The sequence below is a fragment of the Corvus brachyrhynchos genome, unplaced genomic scaffold, assembly GCF_000691975.1.
Source record: "Corvus brachyrhynchos isolate BGI_N302 unplaced genomic scaffold, ASM69197v1 scaffold522, whole genome shotgun sequence".
Classification (NCBI taxonomy): Eukaryota; Metazoa; Chordata; class Aves; order Passeriformes; family Corvidae; genus Corvus; species Corvus brachyrhynchos.
The window spans coordinates 1,034,226-1,058,724 of record NW_008236649.1 but is presented as its reverse complement, the minus strand read 5'-3'; the positions used below and the strand labels follow the sequence as shown (position 1 = coordinate 1,058,724).

The 24,499-nt window shown below is 51.3% G+C and overlaps 2 protein-coding genes and 1 long non-coding RNA gene across 3 annotated transcripts in view; 1 reads left to right on the top strand and 2 right to left on the bottom strand.

The window, feature by feature from the left end:
* ACSF2 (acyl-CoA synthetase family member 2) overlaps positions 1–22,269 on the top strand; it is a 60,076-nt gene extending 37,807 nt beyond the window's left edge. Inside the window, exons 11-18 of the mRNA XM_008644428.2 lie at positions 146–237; positions 1,311–1,387; positions 19,591–19,698; positions 19,806–19,957; positions 20,408–20,549; positions 21,630–21,740; positions 21,901–21,969; positions 22,061–22,269. Of these exons, the coding sequence (XP_008642650.2) occupies positions 146–237; positions 1,311–1,387; positions 19,591–19,698; positions 19,806–19,957; positions 20,408–20,549; positions 21,630–21,740; positions 21,901–21,969; positions 22,061–22,111 (802 nt within the window). The 3' untranslated portion in view covers positions 22,112–22,269. The remainder of the gene's footprint in view (positions 1–145; positions 238–1,310; positions 1,388–19,590; positions 19,699–19,805; positions 19,958–20,407; positions 20,550–21,629; positions 21,741–21,900; positions 21,970–22,060) is intronic.
* On the bottom strand, positions 2,619–10,803 carry CHAD (chondroadherin). The gene is made up of 4 exons (XM_008644427.2): positions 9,924–10,803; positions 6,141–6,304; positions 5,831–5,976; positions 2,619–3,577 (listed from the first exon to the last, which is right to left on the bottom strand). The coding sequence occupies exons 1-3, from the start codon at positions 10,701–10,703 to the stop codon at positions 5,835–5,837; spliced, it is 1,086 nt and encodes a 361-aa protein (XP_008642649.1). The 5' UTR covers positions 10,704–10,803; the 3' UTR covers positions 2,619–3,577; positions 5,831–5,834.
* Positions 22,270–22,670: 401 nt separating the features above from the next.
* Positions 22,671–24,437, bottom strand: LOC108444847. The gene is made up of 2 exons (XR_001859547.1): positions 23,861–24,437; positions 22,671–23,134 (listed from the first exon to the last, which is right to left on the bottom strand). It is a non-coding gene; the product is annotated as an uncharacterized LOC108444847 (long non-coding RNA).
* Positions 24,438–24,499: the final 62 nt, after the last annotated feature.

Below are 24,499 nucleotides of genomic sequence, written 5' to 3'. Positions count from 1 at the left end.
CGTGCTGCTGCGCTGCTGTCTGGGATGGGATGGGATGGGATGGGATGGGATGGGATGGGATGGGATGGGATGGGATGGGTGCTGAGCTGGGGATACCTCCAGTTCCACCTCTGCAGCTTTGCCTTTTTTTCCCTTTCTCCTCAAGATGCTCCTTCCTCCTCGGCACGCCCACCATGTTCATAGACATGCTCTCCCAGCCAGACTTTGACTCCTATGACCTGTCAACTCTCCGGGGAGGTAAGTCCCAGAACTCAAATGGAAAAATCCTGAGAACCAGGATATTCCTGGTTCCCTGCTGGGAGGCTGTATCAAGTTTTGTGAGCAAACATCTCTTCTGGTGGGAAGAATTTAGTTGCATGAGCCTTATGTTTCTCCTGTTAATTTGATGCTACATTTCCTTTCCTTGGCGAGTCCTTCCATCATTATGTATTTTAGCACTCGTTCATCTTAAGGCAGTCTAAGGGAGGACCTTTCTATTTTAGCTGCAAGGGGAGATGTCAGAACAGCCTGATTTTCCTCGACTCCTGTCTCTCCAACCACCACCGCGTGGCAGCAGATGCTTTCTGTGCCTCAGGCTGGTGCGGTCCCTAAAGCAGAGCCATGCTCAGATTTCTCTTTCTGACCTGAAGTTTCCTGCCCGTTTCTGAAGTCATTCATCCCAGTACTGGAGGGTGTGATGCCGTGTGCTGGAGCTTCCTCTCTTGTCACAGCCCACCTTGCAAATAGCTGCGCAGACCACCAGTCCTTTTGTGGCAGTAACAGTACGGAGAGAAGGTAGTGCTGGAGCATAAGGAAATATTTTAGCAGGTTATCTAATCATCTCTGCTATGTGCAAAATGATCCTGTCTCATCCAGTTCCCCAGCAAAGCCCATATATTACCTGCCTCTTCTGCTCTGTCATCCTAGGTTGGAATAGGTGGAAGTGGGATCTGCCCTCTCTCAAAAGGGCTGCTTTGTGCAAGGCAGGAGGAAAGGTTTTTGGTTTTATGGTGATGATCTATGGGAGCGTTTGTCCCACTATAAAACTGTGCCTCTTTCTGCTCTGAATCTTTCCTTGTTTGGGGAACCACAGGTTGGGCTAGGTTTGTGCTATAGAGTATTTTCCTGTCGAGAAAGGCAAATTGGCCTTGTTGCAGCCTTTGCTTCTAGAACAACTAGGACCTGTATAAAAACATTTAGGAAGTATTTTGACAGGAACCAGTGTATCCCACAGGTCTTGTCAGCATTAAATCTGGGAGTGCAGAACCATTTGAGGGACCTCTCCTGGGAATAAATAGCTGGTTTCCAAGGTCTTTTCCTCTTTCTTTCAGGAATCATTGCAGGTTCTCCTGTTCCCCCTGAGATCATGAGGACAATTATCACCAAGATGCACATGCCAGAGCTTGTGGTGAGTTGTGGTTGCTGCAAGGGGTGTTTGTTATGGTGAGATGCTGAGTTTGGGTGTCTCTGGACCAGAGTGGTCCCTGGCAGTCCTGAGCTGCTGAGATCAGGCTGAAGAGGGAAGGCTCAGAGGAGCTGGAAGACAGAAGTGGGGATTCTGCCTGGTTGCTGCTGGGGTGTCTGGGGAGGAAGCTTTGGAAGAAGACAAGGCATCACATTCAATGTCATTAAGTGAAATTCTGCTGCTCATTTAAAAACTTTTACTAACATTCAGTTGTACACACTGCCAGGATAATGATGGCAGAGGCAGTGCTGGTTTATGTTGGTGTGGGTGGATGCTTGTATTCCTCTTGCTGTGGAGCTGTCGAGTTTCTTTCCCCATCCTGGATTTCCTGTGGATGTAAACTCTCATTTCATGGTTTTTGTCATGTCTGAGTCAGGTCGTGGGCATGGTGCCATCCACATGTGCAGCACCAAATGCTGCATTGCCAGAAGGGCAGCACATGCTGGGCCACGTGTGCTGCAGCTCCACCGCGTGTCCCAGCACCCTGGGCCTGTGCAAGAGCCACCAGCATGTGCTGCATGTGGGGGAAAGGCCACCAGCAAGGGGGTCAGTGGCCCTCCAGGTGACACATCTCATAGGCAGGTCCTGCCATCTGCATGCGAATGGCTGAGCCAAAAAAGGACTATTTTGTTTTGCCCTAAAGGAAATTAATTTGGTGCCACGCTGCTTCCCAAGGCTGAGGAAGCAGCCAGTAGTGATGGATAAACACGTGGGTCTGGGAGTCAGATTAGGCTGTTGTTGTTGGCAGACCCTGACTGCACCAGGGTTTTACAGGGACAGCTGTGTGCTCTGCCACAGACCAGGGGAATCCAGGGCATCCGTCCTGGAGCCGTCTTGGATGCAGCCAAGTATTTTTCCTGGATATGATGCTCTTAATGCCGAGCTGGAAACTCCAGGGACAGCCTTGGTGCCGCTGCTTGAACTCTGTCAGGTGACAGCTACCTATTTTTATAGTAAGCTTGAGTTTGGCCTCACAAAATATTTTCAAGCATTACTGTGAGAGCCCAGGACTCATTAGGTGTCACATGTTCCTGTTGTGTAGCGAGAGAAATAATAAAACCCTCCCAAACAGTTGCTCTGCCCATGGGATAAAGAGGATTAAGTCTATATTTGTGCCACTGGTCTCATGTTACTCCTGATCCCTTCAGCCCTCAGACAGACACACAGAGACTTGTTGAATTCATCTTTGCAGCAAGAGCTTTATACAGAAGATGTACATAAGAAAATATACAATTCGATTTCTATATAGGAGGCAGAGGAGTTTTCACCCTCTTAAAGGTCATTTACACTCAGTTACAGAGGAATAAATAGACATATATTTATATAACTCCTCAGGATTAAAAAACATAGTTGAGTTGCAACTGTGGCATTGTGATAGCCGTGACAATAAACCACAGTCACCCTGGTGTGCTGCTAGATCCTCTGGAGTATGCGTGGGGAGGAGAGGAGGGGTGCCCAAGCCAACTGCACCGTGCACACCTTCTCCTCTTGGACGTCTTGGTGACCCCACAGAGTGGGAGGGAATCCAGTCTTCAGATGGCTCCAGTTCTGGGGGTTCCCAGTACTGCTTCCCATAAAGGATTTCTGGCCAATTTTGGGAGATTGTTGCCTCGGGGCCACCGGCTCTTGGTAACTGCTTCATCTGTCCCCTCAGCCCTGGCCTGCAGGGGTCCCCTCCATGGGAAGGCAGGGGAGTCTCTTTGCATGGGTTGAGATCAATTTTCCTTATCAAGCAGCTGGGGGAGGGATGCTCCTACCTTCCCACTTGCTCCTTCTCCTCTGGAATGGGAGAGACAGTGACCAGCTGTTTGATCAGGGACATGGGTTATGTTTCTTCTGGGAAAGATGACTGTGTTTTACTGGCAGGATCTAGCTTAGCTTGTCTTAGTATGGTCATGCATAGTTTAGTTTTTTAAAAAGCCTCTTTTAAAATACATAGATGTCAGAAAAGATTGAGAAGGTGGATTCCATCCTTGTGATCAGCAGAGAAGCAGGGATTCGGAAGAGGCTGGAGGTGTTCAGATACATTAGAAGTGTTTCCTGACAGGTAGGAGAAGCTCAAGGAAGGACTCAGAAGTCAGTAGTTTTCTGATGGTTGAAGTGACCGGTCACCAGGACGGGCCATGCTGGAGCCTGCCAGGGTTAAAAAAGAGGCAAGGCCACATCTTTAAGGGGATTTTTCAAGCAGAGCAGTAAACTTGTAACATTTGTCTGTTTGTTTTGAAATCAGCGGATTAAGCCCATACTTGAAAGTGAAGAGTTTGGAGTCAAGGAGCTGTTACAACTTGCCAGAGCAGAGGAAATCGGTTAGTCCTGTCTCTGAGCTACTCTGACAACTCTCTGTGTGACTCCTGAGGATCTTACCCAAAGTGCTGATGGTCAGGGAGCACTTTCTTGGCAAAGGAAGGAAACCCAGAGCAAAATTTTCAAGAGTAGTGGACTATTTTGATGCCCTGGTTCTGAAAATCCAGGGCAGGTGGAGTTTTAGAAACTACCAAGCAGCTTTTTATCTTAAATTTAGTCAGTGACCCAAGTCAGTCCTCATCCCTGTAATACAGACCCCTGTATCTGACAGCTGCCTGGCTCTCAAGAGGTGCATGATGAAGTCAGAGTCCTTTCATAAGATTCATGCCCACCACACTGGAGTGGGTTTGTGTACCTGCGTTTTGGCACTGACACCTGAAGGCACCGAGCTTTGTCTCCTGCAAGACTGGAATAAATAGTTTTCAATTTCATGAGCCCCTGTAAACCTGTTTGAGGGAGCTGGATGGAAAGTGTTACAGGAAAAAAAACCCAGGTATTATTGTCATGGTTTTCTTACTCTCACCATGGAGGAGGGAACTGGGATTGAGTTCAGACAGGGAGAGAAGATTAAGAAGAGTCAGACCTGTAAATAAACTATGTTTAAGTACTGTGGTTTAGAAAACTGAAGTTTTTCCATACTTAGAACAGAACTTTTCCTGCCCTGTATGGAATGACCGGTATTTCCATCTCCAATCCATAAAACCCTTTGGCACTACAAGAGAAATAACCACTTTAGAAAGGCACAGAGAAGCTGGTATAATCCCTGACATTTTGGTCATAAATTTCCTTTCTCCATCCTGTTGTGCATATCCTTAGTGAAGTGGGGACCAAATGGCCATAACATGGCACAATGAGCTCCTCTGTCCATACAGTGCAGTGCAGGATCACTGCACTTCCCTTAACAAATGAGCAAAGGTCCCTTTCCCAAGAGCTTACAAACTCACAGGCTCATTCGAAATCCTCTGGAATCTGTACAAACTCCAGCTCTATTCCTGGGATGGGAAAAACTAAAATGCTTGGGGTGGAGTGATGACAGTTGTGGCTTTTTTGCTCCTCTGTGGGCTGAATTTAATACCCTTGGTAGTTTCCAGCTGTGGAAGGTGTTTGTGTGATTGGTTTTCACAGTCGGTGTTTGCCTTGGTAGCTGTCAGCAAAAGCTCATTGCTGGAGGGGAAGGCAGCCCTGTCTCTGAATCACCTCCTGGCCCAGGACACCTTACCCAAAGAATATTTGCTGTCTTGAACCTCCCTCCTCTGGGATACTCATTTGAAGGCAACAGCTGTTGTTTTTAAATACCTGACTGTCTTGGAGGGAATTGTAGTTGTGGAAAGGCAAGTGCTGGATGAAGAGCTGCTCCTTATGGAAGAGATCTATTTTCCTATGGGCTGGGCAGCCTGGGGCAAGACTTCCCAGCAATGTCCTGCCCTGGATTTCACACCAGACCTGGAGGAGCTTTATAGGGCAAAGGGCTGAGCATCTCCAGTTGGTTAGAAAAATAAAGCTTGTGTGGTCCCAGCTCAGGGTAAGAGGGGACTAAATCCACCCTTGTTTTGATATACGGTGTTTATCCCTTTTGCACAACAATTACCTCCTGACTTGATATGGGGCTTTGTTGGTAGGACAGTGTGCATATCACCATGGTGCCTGAAGCATGATTGAGGCTTAAATCCTGCTACAGTGCAGGGCTTTTGGTTTTTTTCCTAAAGTACAACAATTGCTGCAAAAAGAGATTAAATTTTTTCCATGTTGCAATAGGAGCTCTGAAGATTTCAAAGTTATTCCGTGTGTGTTTTCAGGATCCTTACTTCTCTGGTTTATATTTATTTACATGTTTTGCCCTCGCTTTCTGCCCCAGGCCTGTCTTTAGCCCTGTGTTTGTTTCACAGAGTTGACTCCATCCCTGATGCTCCAGGCAGGTGCTCTGCTCTGGGAGCTCATGGAGCCAGGAGATGGAGCAGCTCTGGGTGGAGACATTGGTGGGTGGATGGATGAGCTGCTGTGAGCCAAACCCTGGTGGCATTTAAGCCCGATGCCACAGAAGGTGCTGGGGCTTCTGGTGTGACTAAAAGGGAACCATCTTACGTGTTTAATGGCGGCTCCCCTTCCTGGACCTCTTGGTGGGCAGCTTGCAGGAGCGGAGGGCCGGAGTGTCCCTGATGGGCTGTCCCCGGTACTGCGCTGGTGTGGAGCAGGTGTCCTCAGCACGGGTGCGGTTGCCCTTCAGCCACCTGTGACACAGGGAGGAAAGAAAAGAGGAGCTTAAAAAAGGCAAAAACCATGGACATCAGAGGGCAGGGTGGGGAGAGAGCTGCTGAGTGTGCCAGCAGTGTCCCGGCAGAGCTCAGGAGGCCCAAGGAGACCCCGGGGAGTGTGGGGTGGGACGGTGCCGTACTTGCGCAGAGGTGCCAGCTGGCAGTTGCAGTGCCAGGGGTTTTGGGAGATCGTCAGCATCTCCATTTTGTCAAAAGGGAAGTTTCGGGGCAGCTGGGTGAGCCGGTTGTTCTCCAGGTGGGCGGTTTTCAGCACGGTCACGCCGGCAAACGTGTTGTCTGCAAACTGAAGCACAAAGGTTCCTGGTGAGGAACGTGGAGTTGGGGAATGGGGACTTGGGACCTGAGGGCCTCTGTTCCAGACTTTGAGTGTCATTAGAACAAGGCACTGGGACATGTTGCCCAGAGAAGTTGTGAATGTGCCATCCCTGGAAGTGTTCAAGGGCAGGTTGGACGGGCCTTGGAGCAACCTGGTGTCCTTGCCCATGTCAAGGGGTTTTGGAAAGGGATCATCTTTAATGTCCCTTCCAACCCAGGCCATCCTATCATTCTATGAAGCATGGAGAGAGCAAGAGAAGGAGCTGTGAACAGGGACCTGGCTTGCTGGAAGTTCTGTACACTTGAGAGGCAACAGACTGGTGGGCTTGTGGGTGATGGAGTCTCCTACAAGGAGAGCTGCATCCCAAATCCATGTGGGATTGTCTTTGCAGCCACATCCCTAAATAAATTGAAGTCTGGCAGCCTTTTTTATTTTTGAGCCATACTTCTTCATTCTAAATGAAGATATTTTCTGGTATATTCCTTTCTAAGGCTGGAAATCCTCCCAAGGCCTGTTGCCTTTCCTATCCTGGAGCGGCTGAAGGAGGGAGTGTTTGTGGCGTCTGAAGGGGCTGTAGACTTTGGCAGTGCCCAGGGTCTCCAAGTGGAAAGTTACACTTGGCATCTGAGCAATGTAGAAATACAGGCAGGTTTCCAGCACCTCAACCTCCTCTATTTTTCCTCATTTCCAGTGGTTTTTTTGCAAGGGATGCTGTAAAGTTTGTCTTTTTGTGGTAGACAGGGAAGCTTTAAGGTAGAGCCTCCCTTAAGAAAGCTGCCAAAAAGCAGAGAGAGGCTGTAGACCTGGCTCTGCAGCCCTCTCCTCTTTTCCCCAAGGCCTCATCCCTGAAATTTTTCAGCCCATGGTTACTCAAGTTGGAAAGCTGTTGAAAGCAAACCCCTCAACAGAAACTTCCTTGGCAGTGATGGATGGAGAGGGGCTCCCTGACAAAGCACAACGCTCTTCTTGGCTTTGACAAACCATTTCTCCCCCCTCTCAAAGTGGGGGGAAAGCTTTCTCCAGAGGTTGGAGAGAACACTCACTAGGTGTTCCCAAAGCCTCCCAGCCCAGCACCTGTGCTCCCATTTCTGAAAAGAACCTTGCTCTTCTCATGGACCATCAGGGTGTGTTCATGCTCTCTAAGCTGAAAACCTTGACAGAGGAAACACACTATTTTAAGCCGTGAACTTTTGTCATCTTCCAAATTAAGCATTGCTGGATGGGAGTAGAGCTTAGCTAGGAGACTCCCAGATCCCTGTAGCTGTTGGACAGTCAGCATTGCTGGCCTTCTCTGTCCAAAACTGAGCTGACCTTGGGAGGTTGTACTGTGCTGATAGCGGAGCTGCTCCGAGGGATGCTGGCACGCCATGCAAGGGGCGGGAGGGTTGGACAGTGGTGTTACTGTCTCAGCTGCTCATTCCTCTCCCAGCCCCATGAGAAGAGTTCACATCTGCTGCTAACAGCTGCCGAGCCGCCTGCCAGAGCGTGTCTTTGGGAAGAAAAGGGTGATTTTTATCCCTTACTTAGATGGAGGATTGCTGCTGTTAATTTATTTTACACTGAATACGCAGACAGGGGTGCCTGTCTCATGCTGAGGTACGAGGAGGGTCCTGGCCTGTGCAACACAGCCCTGTGGGGTCCAGTGTGGGTCTGTGATGCTGGGGGGGAAGAGAAGCTCTGTGCTGGAGCCTGAGGGCTGTCCTTCCTTCTGCTCAAGTGTTATTTAGGCTGGGGTAGAATTGCATGGGTTTACACTTGATCAGCTCAAAAATCTTGCAGCCATGCAGGGAACAGCTAAGGACAGCACGTTTGTGAAGGAGAAAGAGCTGCAGTCAAGATGCCAGCAGCACTTGGAGCATTTGGTGGTGATTTCCTGGATCACGCGGCCTCTGTGATTAGATGTCTCTTAGCTGTGCAAAGTTCACACGTGGGCTGTTTGGGTATGAGGCCTTTGAGGATTTAAAGGGAAAATGCTGAGCTGGAAGATTTGTATTTACAAGCCCTGAAGCTGCAGAAGCCACACCTGTTAGTGCTCACCCCATAAACTGGTGTCCTGTTGGGCTGCTGGGGAGGAAAGAAGGCACTGGCTGCACAAGAGCCTTTAAAGTTCCTGTCCACAGGTGGTCACTGTAAAAAACAAAGTCCTTTTTGCTGGCTAGAATTGCTTCGTGGCCAAACCAAGGATGCTTGTTTCCCTGGAACACCCCAGAGTCTAATTTCTTCAACACGTAACTTGCGACTCTGGTATCTCTAGCTAGTACAACATTATGCTGCAATATTTGACTGAATGTGCCTTAGAACTGAGTCTACAGAAATGCTGGGGCAGCACATCTAAGGTCTTGCCTAGTAAGGTCAATAGATTCTTTTCAAGTGTTAAGTTTGCTCAGTCCCATCCTGGAGAGGTTTATGTTCCGAGTGGACAAGGTCTTAGATACTGAACTATTTTTGAGCTGGTTTATTTAGTGTTGTTCTGCACCTGGACAAGCTGTAATTCCAGTTTTTGAGCTTTTTGGGATGTTATCCCTTTGAAAACTCTGGTGTGATGCATTTCTTGTAGCTTTCATGTGATCTGCTCATGCCCATGAGACTGAGTTGTGAAGAAATTCTCTTCTTCATCACATTTTCCTGCATGTGGTGGTGGGTGTTGCTTTGCCATGCAGTCCCAACCTGCCTCACCTGGATACTCTTTGGGCTTCCTGGCAGAGCATCATCCCAGAGAGAACTGTTCTGTTCTGCCTGCAGCACCCTCCCTTTCCAGCCATGGGGGACTCACCCAGGACATCAGGCTGCATCAGGGTGCTGTGCAGGGTTCTGCAGCACTGCCTGGCTTTTCAGAGGTCCTAACACAAGTGATTCCCTGAATGTGACGCTGCTTTCTCACAGAAAAAGGAGGGGGTTGTTTTGCCCTTTGGGATACCTGAATGTCCCTTCTCCCCTCCAGTGGGAACAGGGCCCCTTTGTAAGATGCTGCGAGACTTCTTTTTTAGAGAGCATCAATAAACAAACCTTTCCTTGTAACGTGTCAGGTTGGGAGGCAGCAGGGAGGCGAAGATGAAGGTCTGTACCCCTATCTGTCTGCAGGGCAGGGGTAAGAAACCAGGACTATTCACAGATCCTCTGAGGAGTCTCCCTCTTCCAACCTACAGCAGGTACCTGGGCTGAGCAAAGGAGGCAGAGCAGTTCAGCTCTGCAAGGTGGAAGTGCCCTCCAGTACAAGGGACATGCTCACCTCTCATCCCTCACCTTGTTTCTGGGAGGAGGGGGGGTTCCTAATTGTCCTGGAGCATCCTAGGTACCTTTCTCAATGTCTGGTGTCACCTCCCAGCTTGGGAGGGAATGCCCTGCCTTGCATCCATCCAGGGGGCTTAATCAGATAATTTGGGCTTTCATAAATTACAGAAGGGTGGGGTGCTCACTCTCATCCCTCGCTTGAGCCATGCAGGGCCTTGCTGCCTGCAGAGCCTGCAGACCTGCATCTCCCCTCTCCTCTGCAAGGGAGGGACAGCAAACCAAGGGCTTTGTAAAGGAGAAGAAAACCAAGCCCCCTGTTTCTCATCTGGAGCAAGTGGAAAGAGAAAGGACTCACCTTCTTCAGTTTCATGTTGTCCAGGTGGAGTGTCTGCAGGTATCGCCCGAAGGACTGGAAGGCGTTGTCAGGGATGACCTCAATTGGGTTATGAGAAAGTTTCAGTTCCTCCAGCACTCTCAGCTTACTCATTGCATTCACAGGGTAGCTGCTCAGCTGGTTCTTGTCCAGGTGCAGGACAGCGAGGTTTTCTACATCTTCCATGGCCCCAGGTAGGAGGTTGGTGAGGGAGTTGTCAGAGAGGAAGAGCCAGCGCAGGTCTTTAGCCCCATTGAAAACCCCTGGTTTCAGCTCCCGGATTTTATTGCTGCCCAAGTGTAGGATGAAGAGGTTGACAAGAGGGGAGAGGAGCCCTTTGGATAGGTCTGGGATCTTGTTCTTGTCCAGGTACAAGTAGGTGAGATCAGAGAGATCATCGAAGGCTCCTGGCTTTATGACACTGATCTGGTTGTCAGTGAGATAGAGGTAGACCAGGCTCTTGAGCCCCCGGAAGGCTCCGGTGGAGATCTCCTTGATCCGTGAGCTCTGGAGGTGCAGGGACACCAGCTTTTTCATGTCACGGAAGCCGTTGGTTGGCAGGATGGGGAAGTTGTTCTTCTGCAGGTTGAGGAGCCGTGTCTGCTCGGGCACCTTGGGGATCTTCTTCAGCCCTGCGTTGTCACAGATGACGTGCTGCAGGTCTCCGCCGTGGCAGTGGCAGCTGGGGGGACATGCCTGCGTGGTGGAGACAAGACATGCCAGCAGGCTGAGGACACCGAGGAAGAAGCCTGACCCCTTCATGGTCAGATCTGGAATTAAGTGTGGTGGGAAGAGAAGCAGGAGGAGGAGAGAGATGGGGTGGGAGAGAGAGAGAGAGTAACTGGGTTTGCAGCATACTGAACACAGCCCTATTTATAATGTTATTAAAAAGCAAAATCCCTTCCCACAAACCGCAGGCAGCAGCCAGTTGGAAACAACTGGCTTTGGGAACTTACTGTGAGCTTAACCCCTTGGCACCAGGCAGAGGAGTGTCCACGGCCCTGCCTGGCCCTGCTGCTGAGCGATGTGCAGGGGTGGTTTTCATCTCTGGAGGAAAATGGGAGGCAAATAGTCCGAAAGAACCAACACAGACCTGCTCTGTGGAGAGCCTGCCTGGTCCCTGCTGAGCTGAGCAGGGCCCAGATTCACCTGCAGGGGGGAAAACAGCCTGTTTTGGTTGAACAGTATAGCAGGGAGCACTGCTGAGCTCCACAGCCACCTCCTGCTGGAGCTTCCAGCAGACTCCGGGGTTCTATTTAGCCTCAGCTGGTTTGGGGAGAAGCTCCTGGTCCTGTTCTCACAGAGGATTGGAGGAGGTGGGAGTGCTGTGAGGTCATGCCAAAGGCCAACAGCGCTGCAGTTGCTCTTGCAGTGCCAAATTTTGGTTGAACACTTGCAGATCTAGGCTGCATTGAGGAGCTGGCCAAGAAAGGGAGTGCAAAGACAGTCTTAATTTCTACTGTGCCTTTTCTTATGAACACTTGAGGATAACATGCTGATGGTCAGGGTACCCAGCACCTTCCAACAAGGGATGGGGCAGCATCAGAGCCTGCAAGGAAGTGGTGGGACATAGGCTGGTGGATATGAAATGCCAGACAGTGGTGTAGAGGTAGGTGGCAATGCCTGTGGCTCTTGAGGCAGAGCTGTGGAAAGGGAAAAGCATTGGCATTGGTAAAGAGATGGAGAGGTAGCAGAGCAAAAAAAAATCACTGCTGGAGCTGGGACTGGGATCTGCCTTGGCTCCTGTCTTAGGGTAGCGGTGGGAAAGGTGAATTAACACCACAGGGGCTGTCCCCTGCTCTCCCAATAAAGAAGGCTAAAGCAAAGCAGTTAAAAGCCCCAGTGCCTGCTTCTGTGAGTGTGAAGAGAGAGATCCAGGGGTTGTGGGGTGGGGTTTGGAACTGGAACATTTTGAACTGATTTCCAGCCAGTTCCTGGCTGCAGCAAGCAGCTGAGAGCCGAGCACATAACTGTGAGCTTGTTGAGATTTCTGCTCCTGAGGCTGGCTGCAGAGCCCCAGAGGAGCCTGTGCAGAGGCGAGACGGGCTCAAGAAAGGGAGGAAATCCAAGGGCTGACTTAGGACACAGACTGGCTTATTCACTGAGATTTCTGGGTTTTTCCATTGTTGCAGCGAGGAATCAGCCGGCGCCGCCGAGCGTGCTCCGGACCGTGTTATGCAAACAGCCTGGCAGCCCCACTCTGGTCAGCAGCTGTCAGTCTGAGCAGTGTTTGCACTGCAGGACTAATTTGGGGGAGAAAATAGGCTTCTGGGGTAGGAATGTGGTTGTGGTGAGCCTGTGGCCGAACGATGATGTAATGTGGGGCCTTGGTGCAAACCAGGCCATGTGAGGCTTTCAGTGTTTGTCAGCCCTGAGGTGTGATGCCCTGAGGTGGAGCAGCTCACCTCAGCACCAAGATGCTCTCACCTCTGGAAAGATGCTCTGACCTTGAGAGCTCCAGGCTCCTGCTGGAGGGACCTCCTGGTTACTGTAGGAATTAAAACTCTTTGATCAAAACAATGGTATTTTGGCTTATGCCTGGTTCAGTAGGCACCACAGTGGTCACGCACCTGCTTTGCGCTCTAGAGGAGCTCTTTGAGTGTCTTAGTCAGGACCTTTGAGACAGAGAGACAGGAGATAGACAGAAACTTCTGTGTTTTCCTTCTTTGCCTCTCCAGTTTGCTGTTCCATGATTCTGAGAGTGCCCCTGAGTGTGCACTGCTCATAGAGCTCAGGCAGGGAGCTGGGTGAATGATTGGAAAAGGAAAAAAATATCACCTCTAAAGCATCATCTTCTATCTTCATCTTTTATTTTCTCTCTCTGAGCAGGTTCAATCACTTTAGTTTTCAGTGTAATTATTTGATGAACAATTCCTGTAGTTATGTACCAGCTATTTTGTGCAAGAGTAACCGGTGGGTGAAATTTAAAACCCTGCCTGTTTCTGCTGGGCACTGAATCTGGGGACTGTATCTGTGCTCCTTCCCTGAGAGTCTGGTACTTGGATTTCCTGTCCCCTTGCAAAAAATATCATCTAGCAGCTTACTGCTTCTGCAGAGATTTCGGCCAGTGTGGTTGAAGCAAAAAGTTGGTGAGGGCCTTGCAAACCCCATCCATAAATACATCCTACTCTGTGTATTTCTGGAACAAGACCCTTTTCAAAGGTTAAACTTCTCAAACCTCCTTTTCTTTCTTCCTTTCGGGATAAAATTCCCTTTCTTCTACCCTTTATCTGTTTGCTGGCTGAGGCTGCAGATTTGGGGGGACAGGGACACTCTCCCTGCAGGGATGTGTGTGTGAGACCTGTAGCTTCCTTGTGAAAATGCTGGGACGTAGCTGCCATGATGCTGCTGTGAGGTGGGAAGCTGTCCCTGCTCCAGGACTCCCACCTGCAGTAGAGTTTAGGTGGATGCCAGGTTATTTTTGGTGCCACAGTGGGGTGGCAGCAGGGAAGAGGTGTCCACTCCTCAGCTCCATTTCTCCAGGCACAAATGGTGAATAAAAGGAAGTTCTTTCCCCTAGTATTTTTTGATTTCCATGCCTCGGCGAGCACATTCCTGTGGTGGGAGCTGTTTGGCATCTGCTGCAGCTGGCACCTCTCCCCCAGCTCCTGGCTGTTTGTGTTTTGAGCTGCTCGCTGGATGGCTCTGCTCTTCCCACACCGGGTTTTGCAGCCCTCAACTGGCCAGCAAATGTCCAGCCATCCTCAAAAGCCTGCCTGGGTCCCGGTCGTGGGTGGTTTGCAGTCTGGAGGTGACAATGGAGCAGTGTCGGTGTCCCTGTGCCGCAGGCGTGGGGAGCTGGGTCCTGGCCAGCTGTTACCTCACACATCCCCTGGGACCAGCACTGCAAGGACATCGCAGAAGAGGCAGGATTATCCTGCCACCCTCTCTTTTTTTAATTGATTAACAGTTCTGCAAACATTCCTGGTGACTCGCAGATGCTGGACTCCCTTCCTGTCTTTCTCGGAGCTGCTGTGGGCTAAGCAAATAAATACAGTTTTTGGCGCACTATAAATACAGATTTGGGGTGTTTCTTCGATGCTGAGGGTCTGAACTGTTTTGGCACAATATTGGAGATGGTCTTTTCCATGTTTAATCTTTATTTTTATAAGTATGAACAGTTCTGGCATATCAAGACAGTTCCATGTTAAAATATTCCATTGCTCTTTTAAGCCTGATTCTGTAGATCTTAGGGGCTCCAGATCTTGTTTCCTGTGTCAGTGAAGAGTTGCAATCAGCTTCTTGAAGTGGCACCAGTGGAGCTGGCCTTGGGGTGCAGCTTTGCTCATTTTGGCTGGAGGTGAGGGCTCAGGCAGCTTCTGGGGCTGTCCTGGAGTGCCCCAGCCCTTGTGGAGCTGAGCCCCTGGCACCGGGTGCTGGGCTGGGAGCAGGGTAGGAGAAGGTGCAAGCTCTGCAGTGTCCCATGGATTTGTCCCAAGGGCAGAGTACACTCCAGGCAGTGTTCAAGGAGCAGTGGTGGGTGAGCAAAGGGGAGTCCCAGAGGCTTTCCTGAGTTCCCCCCCCCTTCCAGGCAGCACCTGAGGGTCCCAGCAGTGGCATCCAGGGCTCTGAGTTCAGACCTGAATTGCCATTTTATTGAAGGGTCCTCATCACTGCAGTGTGGGGGCTGCTTGTTGAGCTGGAGGAGGTGATGGTGGGTCCACTTCCTTCCTTCTGATGGTTTTCTTCCACTGTAGCATGGCCTCCACCCATTGATCTGTTGCCAGTTTGGCTCCCCATTGATGTCCACCCACCCTTCCCTTCTGCTGATTCCAGCAGCTGCTGGATGAGGCTCTTGGCCTCTCCTGTGAAGCTCACCCAGCCCTTACAGCCTCTCCCAGCCCTGCCGTGTCCACCCTGTGAGGCACCAGACGTTCCCTAGCATCCCACTGCTCTGGTCAGGGCTCTTGTCCTGGTTTGCAGAGCCTCTTCCCTTGTGGAGCACCACTGATCCATGCAAGACTTCTGCCTTTCCCCAATGCTCCCCAGCCATTAGTCCCCTCCGCTCCATGTGGTGACAGCTTCCCTGCTTGTCCCTGGCCTCCCCACCCCACCTTGTTTTTGGGGAGGACCTGATGAATGGGTGGTTTCTGTAGCTGCGGGAATGGGCTGTGAGAACATCTAAAATGCTGCATGGAAGCAACAAGATCCTGGGCTTCTAGCCGTGTGTTTGGCGGGAGCTGAGCTCTCCAAATCCATAGGGATGTTACCTTTGCCCCTCAACTTTTGCTGAATTTCCTTCTCCAACAGCTTTGAGCATCCAGATATCCCCAAACAGTGGTTTTCTACCTTTACGTGACACTTTGTACATTTCCTCTCTCTTTTTGCTTTTAAGTTCACTTTTCCCAAATGCACTGGCACCAGCACTAGGGAGGATGAAGTTAATTGCACAGCAAAGACCTTTATCACACTGTGGATAAACCAGTAACTGCCCATGTCTTTGCTGGTTGCCACTGGGCAGCACTTCTGCACTGCTGGCAGGAAGGGGAAATAGTTCCAAGCCTCAAGGATGCTGCTTGGCCTGGAGAGAAGAGAGGCAGCTTTAACTCCAGACCACGAGGAGCAGCTTGTCCTCACTGGGCAATAACAGGAGATTCATTCCCATGCAGTCTCAGCCGGGGCACACTGGCTTGTCCTTTTGGTCTCCTCCTGAGGCAAAGCCATTGCATGCCACAGCACAAAGAAGGTGCTTTGGGCACCTAACATTTTTGGGATCTTTTTTAAGCCTCATCCAAACTGGGACTGTCTGGCAGCTCTCTTGGTGGGGAGAGATGCCAACAGGGTGGCCACCCTTGGAGATTTGTCCTGCAAGACCTGTTTGTTTGTGTCCTGGTGTTTCTGACACAAAGATGGTACTGTTGCTGGGGAAGGAAATGAGATCTCGGTGTGACACAGGCTGGATGTGATCAGAAGTTGTTTTTTGCAGCAGCGAAGTTGACCTGAAGGTTCAGGAATATTCCAATACAATTTGGGATAGCGGGATATCTCCAAAGCAAGGAGACGCATGTCCCCAGAGGACAGAAAAGTTTAGGGTGATCTTGGCAGGGAGCAGCTGAGTGAGGGAAGGTTGTTGCTCAGTTGAAGATGATTTGGAGCTGGCTGTGATGGGAAGGGCTGGGGTTGACTCTGGTGGAGATATCTGAGACAGACACACTCGGCACGGGTTTAGGGATAATTAGATCCATGCAGCATGTTACACTGAGAGGGGTTCAAAGGGCCTCTTAGAGGTCCCTGAGCACATCTCTTGGGTTGCCAGTCTGCTTTCTGTTGTTCATTACGCCCTCTTTGAAGTCTAAAAATCCCTATTCTTTCACGGTCAATTTGCTGGTTTTTTTCTGAGGCCAATATTGTCTCCAGCAAAGCTCAGTTTCTGTAGGCTTCAGTTTGGCGGTTCAAGCCCTGCTATCATCATCCTCCAGCGTGGCACAACCAGAGGCTGGTGATGAGGGGTGTGAAGATCCTCCCTGAGCAGAGCACCAGGGCTGGGTGTCCTCCAAGCAACTCATGCCCTCCTGCAGCCCTGACCTTCTGCTCCAGTGCCACCCAGTATAACCCCACTTGGGGTACTGGTGGTACAAACCCCAGCCTTTTCATCACAGCTTTCAGCAGCAGTTGAATGTGGAGGGCACTGGGTTTTTATTGCTGTTGAATGCAGAGGGAAACCAAGGAGCAGAGGGCTGATGTGGCTTGTTCCAAGTTATGCAGTAAATAAGCAGCACAGTTGGGAAAAACCCAGGGTCTTCAGAGTCCCCACTGTCCCCACCAGATCAGTCTGCCTCCCAAATGTTTACTAAAGAGACTGGAGTCTGATTGTTTTTACTTTATTTTTAATTTTTAGACGCTTCCCTCTTCAGGCTGTTTTGCCTGTTCCACAGTGACCAGTATTTGAACAGCACTAGCAGGAAATGTTTGGGAAATGTGCTTTAAAAAACACAGTCCTGCTAAGATGTTCTTTTTATTCCTGGTTTATACAGAGGCTTAGGATTCACAAAGAATGAATCTCTTGTTGGTAGGAGCAAGTTAGGCAGCAGTTTGTTTTGGAGCTGTCCTTGTCATCACTGAGGGCAGGACTATCTGGGTGTTGGGGGGTCACTTCTGGTCCTACAGTAAAAAAGGGCTTTGCTGTCAATTATATTTTGTATTCATGTAGCTCCTCTCGAAGCCAAGGGTCCAAGCTGGAATCTGTGCCTCTGGAAAGCTCTGCTTTGACACCAGATACAGCTCCAGTGGAAATTATGGAGCTGATGCTGAAATTATTGGGTGAGGTTTTCTGGACTGAATTACACCAGATGACAAGGCTGAATGATGTTAAGTGTCCCTTTGGGTCATGAAAGCTAGGAATCTTCATGGATATCTCCAAGTTTAAATTGGTGTGTGGGGTTTAGTGGAAGTGTGGTTTCATCTGCTGCTGAAAATGGAGATGTTGGATGCTCCACGTGTCAGATAAGGGTTGGGAAGGACAGCAGTGCTGGCACAAGGGTTTGCTCCATCCCTTGCCTCCATCCTGGGAATATAGCTGCGGAAAACCATCCTAAGAGGGAGGGAACATCTTGGAAAGATCTGGAGCAACATCCTGGTGTCTGGCTACAGAGTGATGTGCTGGGGAAGGCAGTGATTGGGAAGCAGATGAGGGGCTGGAGGTTCAGACCTCCAGGGTCCGTGGTGCCCTCTGGACCAGTTGGGAAGCCCATTTGTGAGGGTGTGAGGGTGTTTATGGGGCCAAGGCAGCAATAGCTGGTGTTTGGGGTACAGGGCACAGGGCCAGGCATCTGGAGTAGCCTGGTGAGCCACGGCACTCACAGCATCATCCTGCCAGGGAGCTGCCTGCTCCTGCATCCAATTAAACTGCTGGAGCGACCCAGAGAGGCAGCAAGGATTGACTCAGGGCTTGGCTGGGATCCTGGGACCAACACTGCAATTCATCCAGCAGAGTAAAACAAAAAAACAAAGGCACTGGGATTTTTAATAAGTGTTTAAGGTCTTGGATTTGGGTCTGGTCAGTCATTTGATTCAGCCACAGGACTCGTATTAGTGGGTGGGAGAGAAATTCAGCCTGAGCATGAGATGCTGTGGGTTTGCACCCGGCTGGAATGTTGTCCTTGTGTCTGGGAGCAGAAGCCTATTCACAGTCTCTCCTTGGGGGCTGCCAGGCTCCAAGCAGAGCAGTTTGCACCAGATGGTCCCTGCAGCATCCTGGAGAAGTTCTTCTCCAGATTCCTGGATAAAAGCAGGCTCCATCTTGGATTCACGCTGACCCTGGTGCAGTCAACAAGAGCATCAGCCGTTGTGACAGACTGTGCCCAACATGAGATCCTCCAGCAGCTCCAAGCAGCAGAAAGCACCACCTGCTCCAGTGTTATTACCCACTGTTGTACACTATACCAGTGTTGTGTTCAGCTCATTCAGGATATTTTCATCCTTGTTCAGAAGCTTCATCACAGCCCTTTGCAAAGCCCTACTTTAGGTGTCTGGGGCTGGGTGAGCACCATGCCCAAGCCATGACCATGTAGGCACACCTGGGCATTTGCTCTGAAGGAACTGACCAATTTGGTGAGTCAGAGCTGCTCACAGATCAGTCTGGAGAAGTGGAGGAGAAATAAGGAAATACTTCCCACATCAGCACTTTCACAGCCGTGCTCTCCCGGCAAAGCAGCCACCGGTGACATTACTGGGGTGACATTACTGTAAGTGGGTTAGAGACACCAGAGCAGTGCTCCAGCAGCTCCCACTGCTGAAACACAGCTCCCAGGAGCTGGAGATGGAGCAGCAATCCCAGCAATGGTGCTGTTGGTGCAGCTCAGAGCTGCCCAGGGCACCTCCTGTGCAGCTCCCGCTGCCTCAGCCAGACCACTGAGCTGGGCATAAAGCGCTGGAATTTTCCTCCGAGGAGAAGTGACCTTCAGCTGAGGTGGCTCAGAGCCTGCCGTCGGGATTAGCTGTGAGGGAGGTTTAGCAGCAAGGAGCTTTCATCCCGCTGTGAGGCTTTGGGTCTGTAAGGGCAGCTGTGCCGAGTGTTGAGCAGCCTCGTGATGCCCTCACAAGGTTTACGGGGGCTGATGTCTGCACAAAAGGATCTGCAGCAAGCAGCCATGCTGCAGGACACACTGTCTCCCACAGGAGCCTGCTGCTGGCTCCAGGGTTTTTCCAAAGTGATGTCCTGTGTTCCCTGAGCTGTTAGAGATGCAAGGCAAAGTCAGCACCTTGGCTACAAGGGTACCAAGGCAAAGTCAGTGTCTGGCAGAGATGGTGTGAAGTCAACAGGACAGGGCTTGGAGAAGCAGGGGTTAAAAAAGAGGATGGTGAACCTTGGAGTCCTCCAAAAATAGCAGTTGGGGTGTCAAAAATACATGACACCCCAAGTGTTGTGGGTGATGGGGTCTGGAGCACTGTGAGGGAGGTGAGGAAGGCCATGGCAGGCAGGTGCAGTGATGCTTTAGCTCCTGTTTCTCCAAGACTCTATGGCAGAAGTGTCTGGAGGGCCCCATCCACAGCCAGGAGAGCAGGGCTTCCTGTGACCTGAGTGGCTTGGGAGAACATCCTCCTCCCACCCCACTCTCCCCTGAGGTCATGACCAGCTTTGTCTTTCCCATGCCCTGAGCTGTGGCGTCCTCTTTCCCCTTGAGACACATTTCCTTTCCTGTGTTTGCAGGTTGCCTATGGGACCACAGAAAACAGCCCTGTCACCTTCATGGGGTTCCCCAGTGACAGCATCGACCGGAAAACTGAGACAGTGGGATACATCTTTCCCCACACAGAGGTGACCATGACCTTCCCCACCTGCTCCAGGTCCTCTGCCAGCAGCAGACCTCACTCCATTCTCCCTGTCTGGTGCTGGTGTCTAATTAAGCCCTTCTTCTCTTCCAGGCAAAAATTGAGGATCCAGAAACAGGGCAGTCTGTGCCTCTGAACACTCCCGGGGAGCTTCAGATCCGTGGCTACTGCGTCATGCTGGGCTACTGGAACGACCCTGCCAAGACAAGAGAAGTGATCACTGCTGAGAGGTGGTATAAGACAGGGTGAGTCTGGGAACAGCCCCACTCGTCCCAGACTGTCCCACAGGGTGACACTGGATGGGGATGCATGGGTGTGTATAGGAGTGCTTGGCTGGGATTTCCAAAGTAGAGAAGACTGTCCCAGTTTATCCCTCTGGTCTGTCTGTGACACTTCAGAACTGCTTTTAGCACAGAGCCCTTGGTGCTGAGTGTCCCTGGAGAGGGGGATTGTCACTGGCCTCTTGTGGATGGAGGGACTGTGGGGGTAGAGGGCAGAGGCAGGAGCTGCCTCTCCCCTAAACCCTGGTGCTTGTGTGGATGCTTCCAATTTCTGTAACAGGAGCTCTTTGATCTCTTCCGTGTGTTCAGGTGGCATCTCAGCCATTATCCTCTGGATACCACCCTGGCTGGGTGGGAGCATCAGCCATTCTTCCACCCAGCTGGGACAGGACTAGGAGGGTGTTCTCATTGCAGGGACCTCGCGAGCCTGGATGAGCACGGCTACTGCAAAATTATAGGGCGTTGCAAGGACATGATTATTCGGGGAGGAGAGAACATCTATCCAGCAGAACTTGAGCAGTTCCTTCACACCCATCCCAAGGTTGAGGAGGTCCAGGTGAGTGGGAGGAAATTGGGTGGGTGAGCAGCTGGTTTTGGGAATCCTGCACATAAAGCTTGTGGGATTGCTGCTTGGAACCTGGTTGTCTTTCCCTGTTTTCAGCATCAAATTCCATGTAATACTGGTTAGCAAGGAGGAGGGAGAGGCTCATGGGATGGAAGGGGTGGGCAGAGCTCCTGGCATGGGGCATAGGGATTGGGGCAATGCCCTTGTGCTCCAGCTGCGTGTCTGCAAAGTGCCTGTCATTCTTCAGTTTTAAACTTCCTGTCCACTTTCATAGCTCCCTCTGAAATTCTTACTCAGAAAGCAGTCTGGAAGGACAGTTTTTACTGATAATTGCTCAACTCTGACATCCAGGAAGACTCTTCCAACAAGTCCCTGGAGATGAGGAGTGAGACTTTGTTTCATCCCTTTGCAAGACAACAAAGATTTCCAGGACTAAGCAGCTGCTCCCAGTCTGCTGGGATTGTTCTCCAGGTTTTGTGCCAGACAAGTTTCCCCATAAATAAACTGGTTATTTAGTCAGAGTTCTGCCTGTGCCAGGCAAGCATCTCTCCTTGGAACAGTCTCAGTGCAGATGGGTTGCAAACCAGCCCTGTTTATGTGGTTTCTAGGGCTTTATGTCACTGCTCTGGACTCAAAAGGATCGACGTGTCTCTAGAAGTTTGCAATACTGGTTCAAGGCAGGGAATGGCAGCAGGAGTCTTGTGGAATAGTGGGAGCAAACTCTGGAGAGGGCTCAGGCTCGGAAAGCCCATTTCCTGGTGTCACAGGCAGTGGCCCACTAAGATCTGTGATTATAAGGGTTTCCAATAATCCTTTAATTCAACCTCATCCCTCCCCTGCCGTTCCATCTGGAGATCCCGAAGCACTCGTGGCAGCCTACCAAGTCTCCTGTTGTTTGTGAAACCTCTTGTCCCATTCTTTTGGAAGCAGAGGGATGACAGGTCCATGTTGCACCCACAATGCTCCAGCAACCCGTGGTATGGGGTCAGGGAACATGCCATGGGCCAGCACAGACCCCATGGGAGGACAGGGACGTCCCCAAGGCTCACACCGTCCATCTGTCCCAACCAGGTGGTTGGTGTGAAGGATTCGAGGATGGGAGAAGAGATCTGTGCCTGCATCCGACTGCGGGCTGGGCAGGACTGCACCGAGGAAGAGATCAAAGCTTTCTGCAAAGGGAAGGTAGGTCCCCAGCCCTCAGTTTCCTTCCAGACCAGTACACCTGTTGGCTGCTGGGGGCTGGTGGATGAAAGCCTATGGATTTAGAGCACTGGGGGACCCAGCCCTGACAGTGCCAGGCTGTTCCTTTCGGGTTGTGTAGCCCTTGTTTTTCTCTTCCCAGATCTCCCATTTCAAGATCCCACGTTACGTTGTGTTTGTGAGGCAATACCCACTCACTGTCTCAGGCAAGGTAAGAGGGGGCTGGGGCAGGGCAGGAACCCTGGCATTCTGTCCCAGCTCCTCTCTGAGTCTCTCTCCCTCCTCTCTGCACTCTATTCCAGATTCAGAAATACAAGTTGAGGGAGCAGATGGAGCAGCACCTTCAGCTCTGAGATTGGGAAGGCAGAGCAAAAACCACGCTGAATCATCCATTTCAGTCAGCTCTGAGTGTGCTTTTCACCTGTGCCTTGGTCTAAGCAGTGGAGACTTTCCCCCCGACATCAGGCTGATGGCACTTTTAGTCAATAAAACAGAGCACCTTTTTTTCCTAGTTGGGCTTGTGTCTTTGCCAACAGAAATACTGTGGTGTGAGGAAGGGATGCTTATTTCTGGAATTCTGTCCAGTTACTGAAAGACCTTATGAAGGTTTAAAAATTTTGCGTGTCTCTGAGCAGTTTGGCTGCAGCCATTTCAGAGGAGTTGAACAGATGCTGGTGGGTATTTTACTGACATTTTTAAGTCTGAACACCCTGGCCTGGCTTCCCAGGGTACGTGATGCCTTTTCTCCTTGGATGTTGTGAGACTCCTGGGTCATTTAAGAGCAACTGAACTTGAAATGAGGGGCAGGGGGTTCAGAGAATGAGACTTTGCTTTGGGGCTCCCTAAAACCGGCTGGAAAAGCTCACTCTGTTCCCACACCTCCCCCAGGTGTTTCCCAAGAAAAACCTTCTCCAAGGTAGACATGGCTTTGTTTATTTTGTTGTTTTGGACAAGACAGTAAGGCTGTTGCAGAAATACCAAAATTCCTGTCCCATTGGCAGCGTGAAGCAGAGCGTACCTAGGACAGCATTTTACGGGAGTTATTTGGTACCTCCCAACCATGAAAGACTCCTGTGAGAAGAGGGACAGCAGAGCTCCTCTTTGCCAGAAGTGTCCCACCCCAGCTGGAAAGCAGACAATGTTGCTGCCAACTCTCGCTGACCTCCTGCTGTCTCCCTCCTGCTTCCTTCCTGAGCTGGGCTAAGGCTGGGCCCCCTCTGTGCTGTGGCTTCCTCCAGTGGGGGGAGAGAGAAAGGGTGCAACAGGGAGAGAGGGAGAGCGTCAGTGAGGTCTCAATCCTTCATCTTGCAGCTGGACTGGGGGCTCTACCCATGGAAGCAGACGGTGGGGACAAGTCTCCTGTCCACATCTGCTCTCTGAAAGAAAAAAACATGGATGGCTTGTGTCAGACTCTTTCTGTACAGTGTCTTCTCAGCAAGTTCCTCTCCTGTTCCCACATTGCTCGTGGGGCTGGTGTCGGCACTGATCCTTCCGCATTTCACTCGGGTCTCCTCCCTCCCCTGGTTACCTCTGTAACCTTCCTTCCCGAGGGAAGGACTGTTACCTGCAGCTGTAGCAAGGGACCTTGGGGCACAGAGGGCCTCAGTGACTGATGTCTAGGGAAGAAGGACTGTTTACCTTCTTTTGCTTCCCACAGCACCAACCCAGGCGCAGGACAGGCCTGCAGTGAGCAGAGCTTCTCCTCCCCTCCCTGATCAGTACCTCCAGCCCTGGCACAACCCCTGCTCTGCCCACAGGTGCCCCATGTACTCACCGTAGCTGGGGGGCAGTGAGTAAGAAATGAAGGTGACACCAGCCCTGGCTCGTGAGGACAGACACACTGCTGAGGAACCCAGTGGGTCCTGGTCACAGCAAGCACAGGGGGAACAGTCCCTGCCACCCCACTCCTGCTCCTGTTCTGAGAGTGGGGCAGCACCATCCATGGGTCTGAGCCCTGGCAGAGCCTGGTCCCAGGGAAGCTTTCCCTTTTTTTTTGCCTTCCCCGGAGCACATCCAGCCCTTGCAAACCAGGACACCTCCCGCGGTGCCCCCTGCCCCTTCCCAACCCCTGGGATGATGCATCCCCGGCTGTAAATACTCACGGAAGAGGAAAAGCTGGTCCTTCTGGCTGATAGTGCGGTCTCGGTGCGTGCAGTGGTGCTCCAGGTTCGCTCCATGGCCTCTGCCCTGCCCGCGCCTGAGTCCCACTCTTATAGTCCTCGCCGACTGCTCGGAAACTCCCCGGAGTGGGGAAGGTGACACCAGGAGTGGGTTACGCCGAACTTCGCGTTTCTGTCCCAGGAATCTGCAGCCACAGCCTGTGTCATGGGCATTTCGGAGTTCCCCGTGGCTATATAGAGACAACTGCTAACATCGGGGTTCGTCAGCTGCGGCTTTGCACAACCCTGTGTGGGGACAGGCCACCTCCCTCCGCCGAAACGCTGGAAAACCCTTCCCAGCCCCGAGGAGCAGCCGGGGAAGGATGCGGGGGCGGCTCGCAAACCTCACTGGGGCCGTGTGTCTGGGGAGGACACCGGCCCTGGCATCCCCGGCACCGGGAGAGGACACTGACCCCTGTGTTCCCGGCCCCGGGGGAGGTCATTGACCCCAGCACCCCCGTCATTCACAGCGAGCATCCCCCGCACAGCCCTCATCGAGACCGAAGAGCTTTGCTTCCGATCCCTCCCCCGGGCCCTGCGCCCCGCCCCGGCCCCGCGCACAGCGGGGGCGGCCGCCCGGTG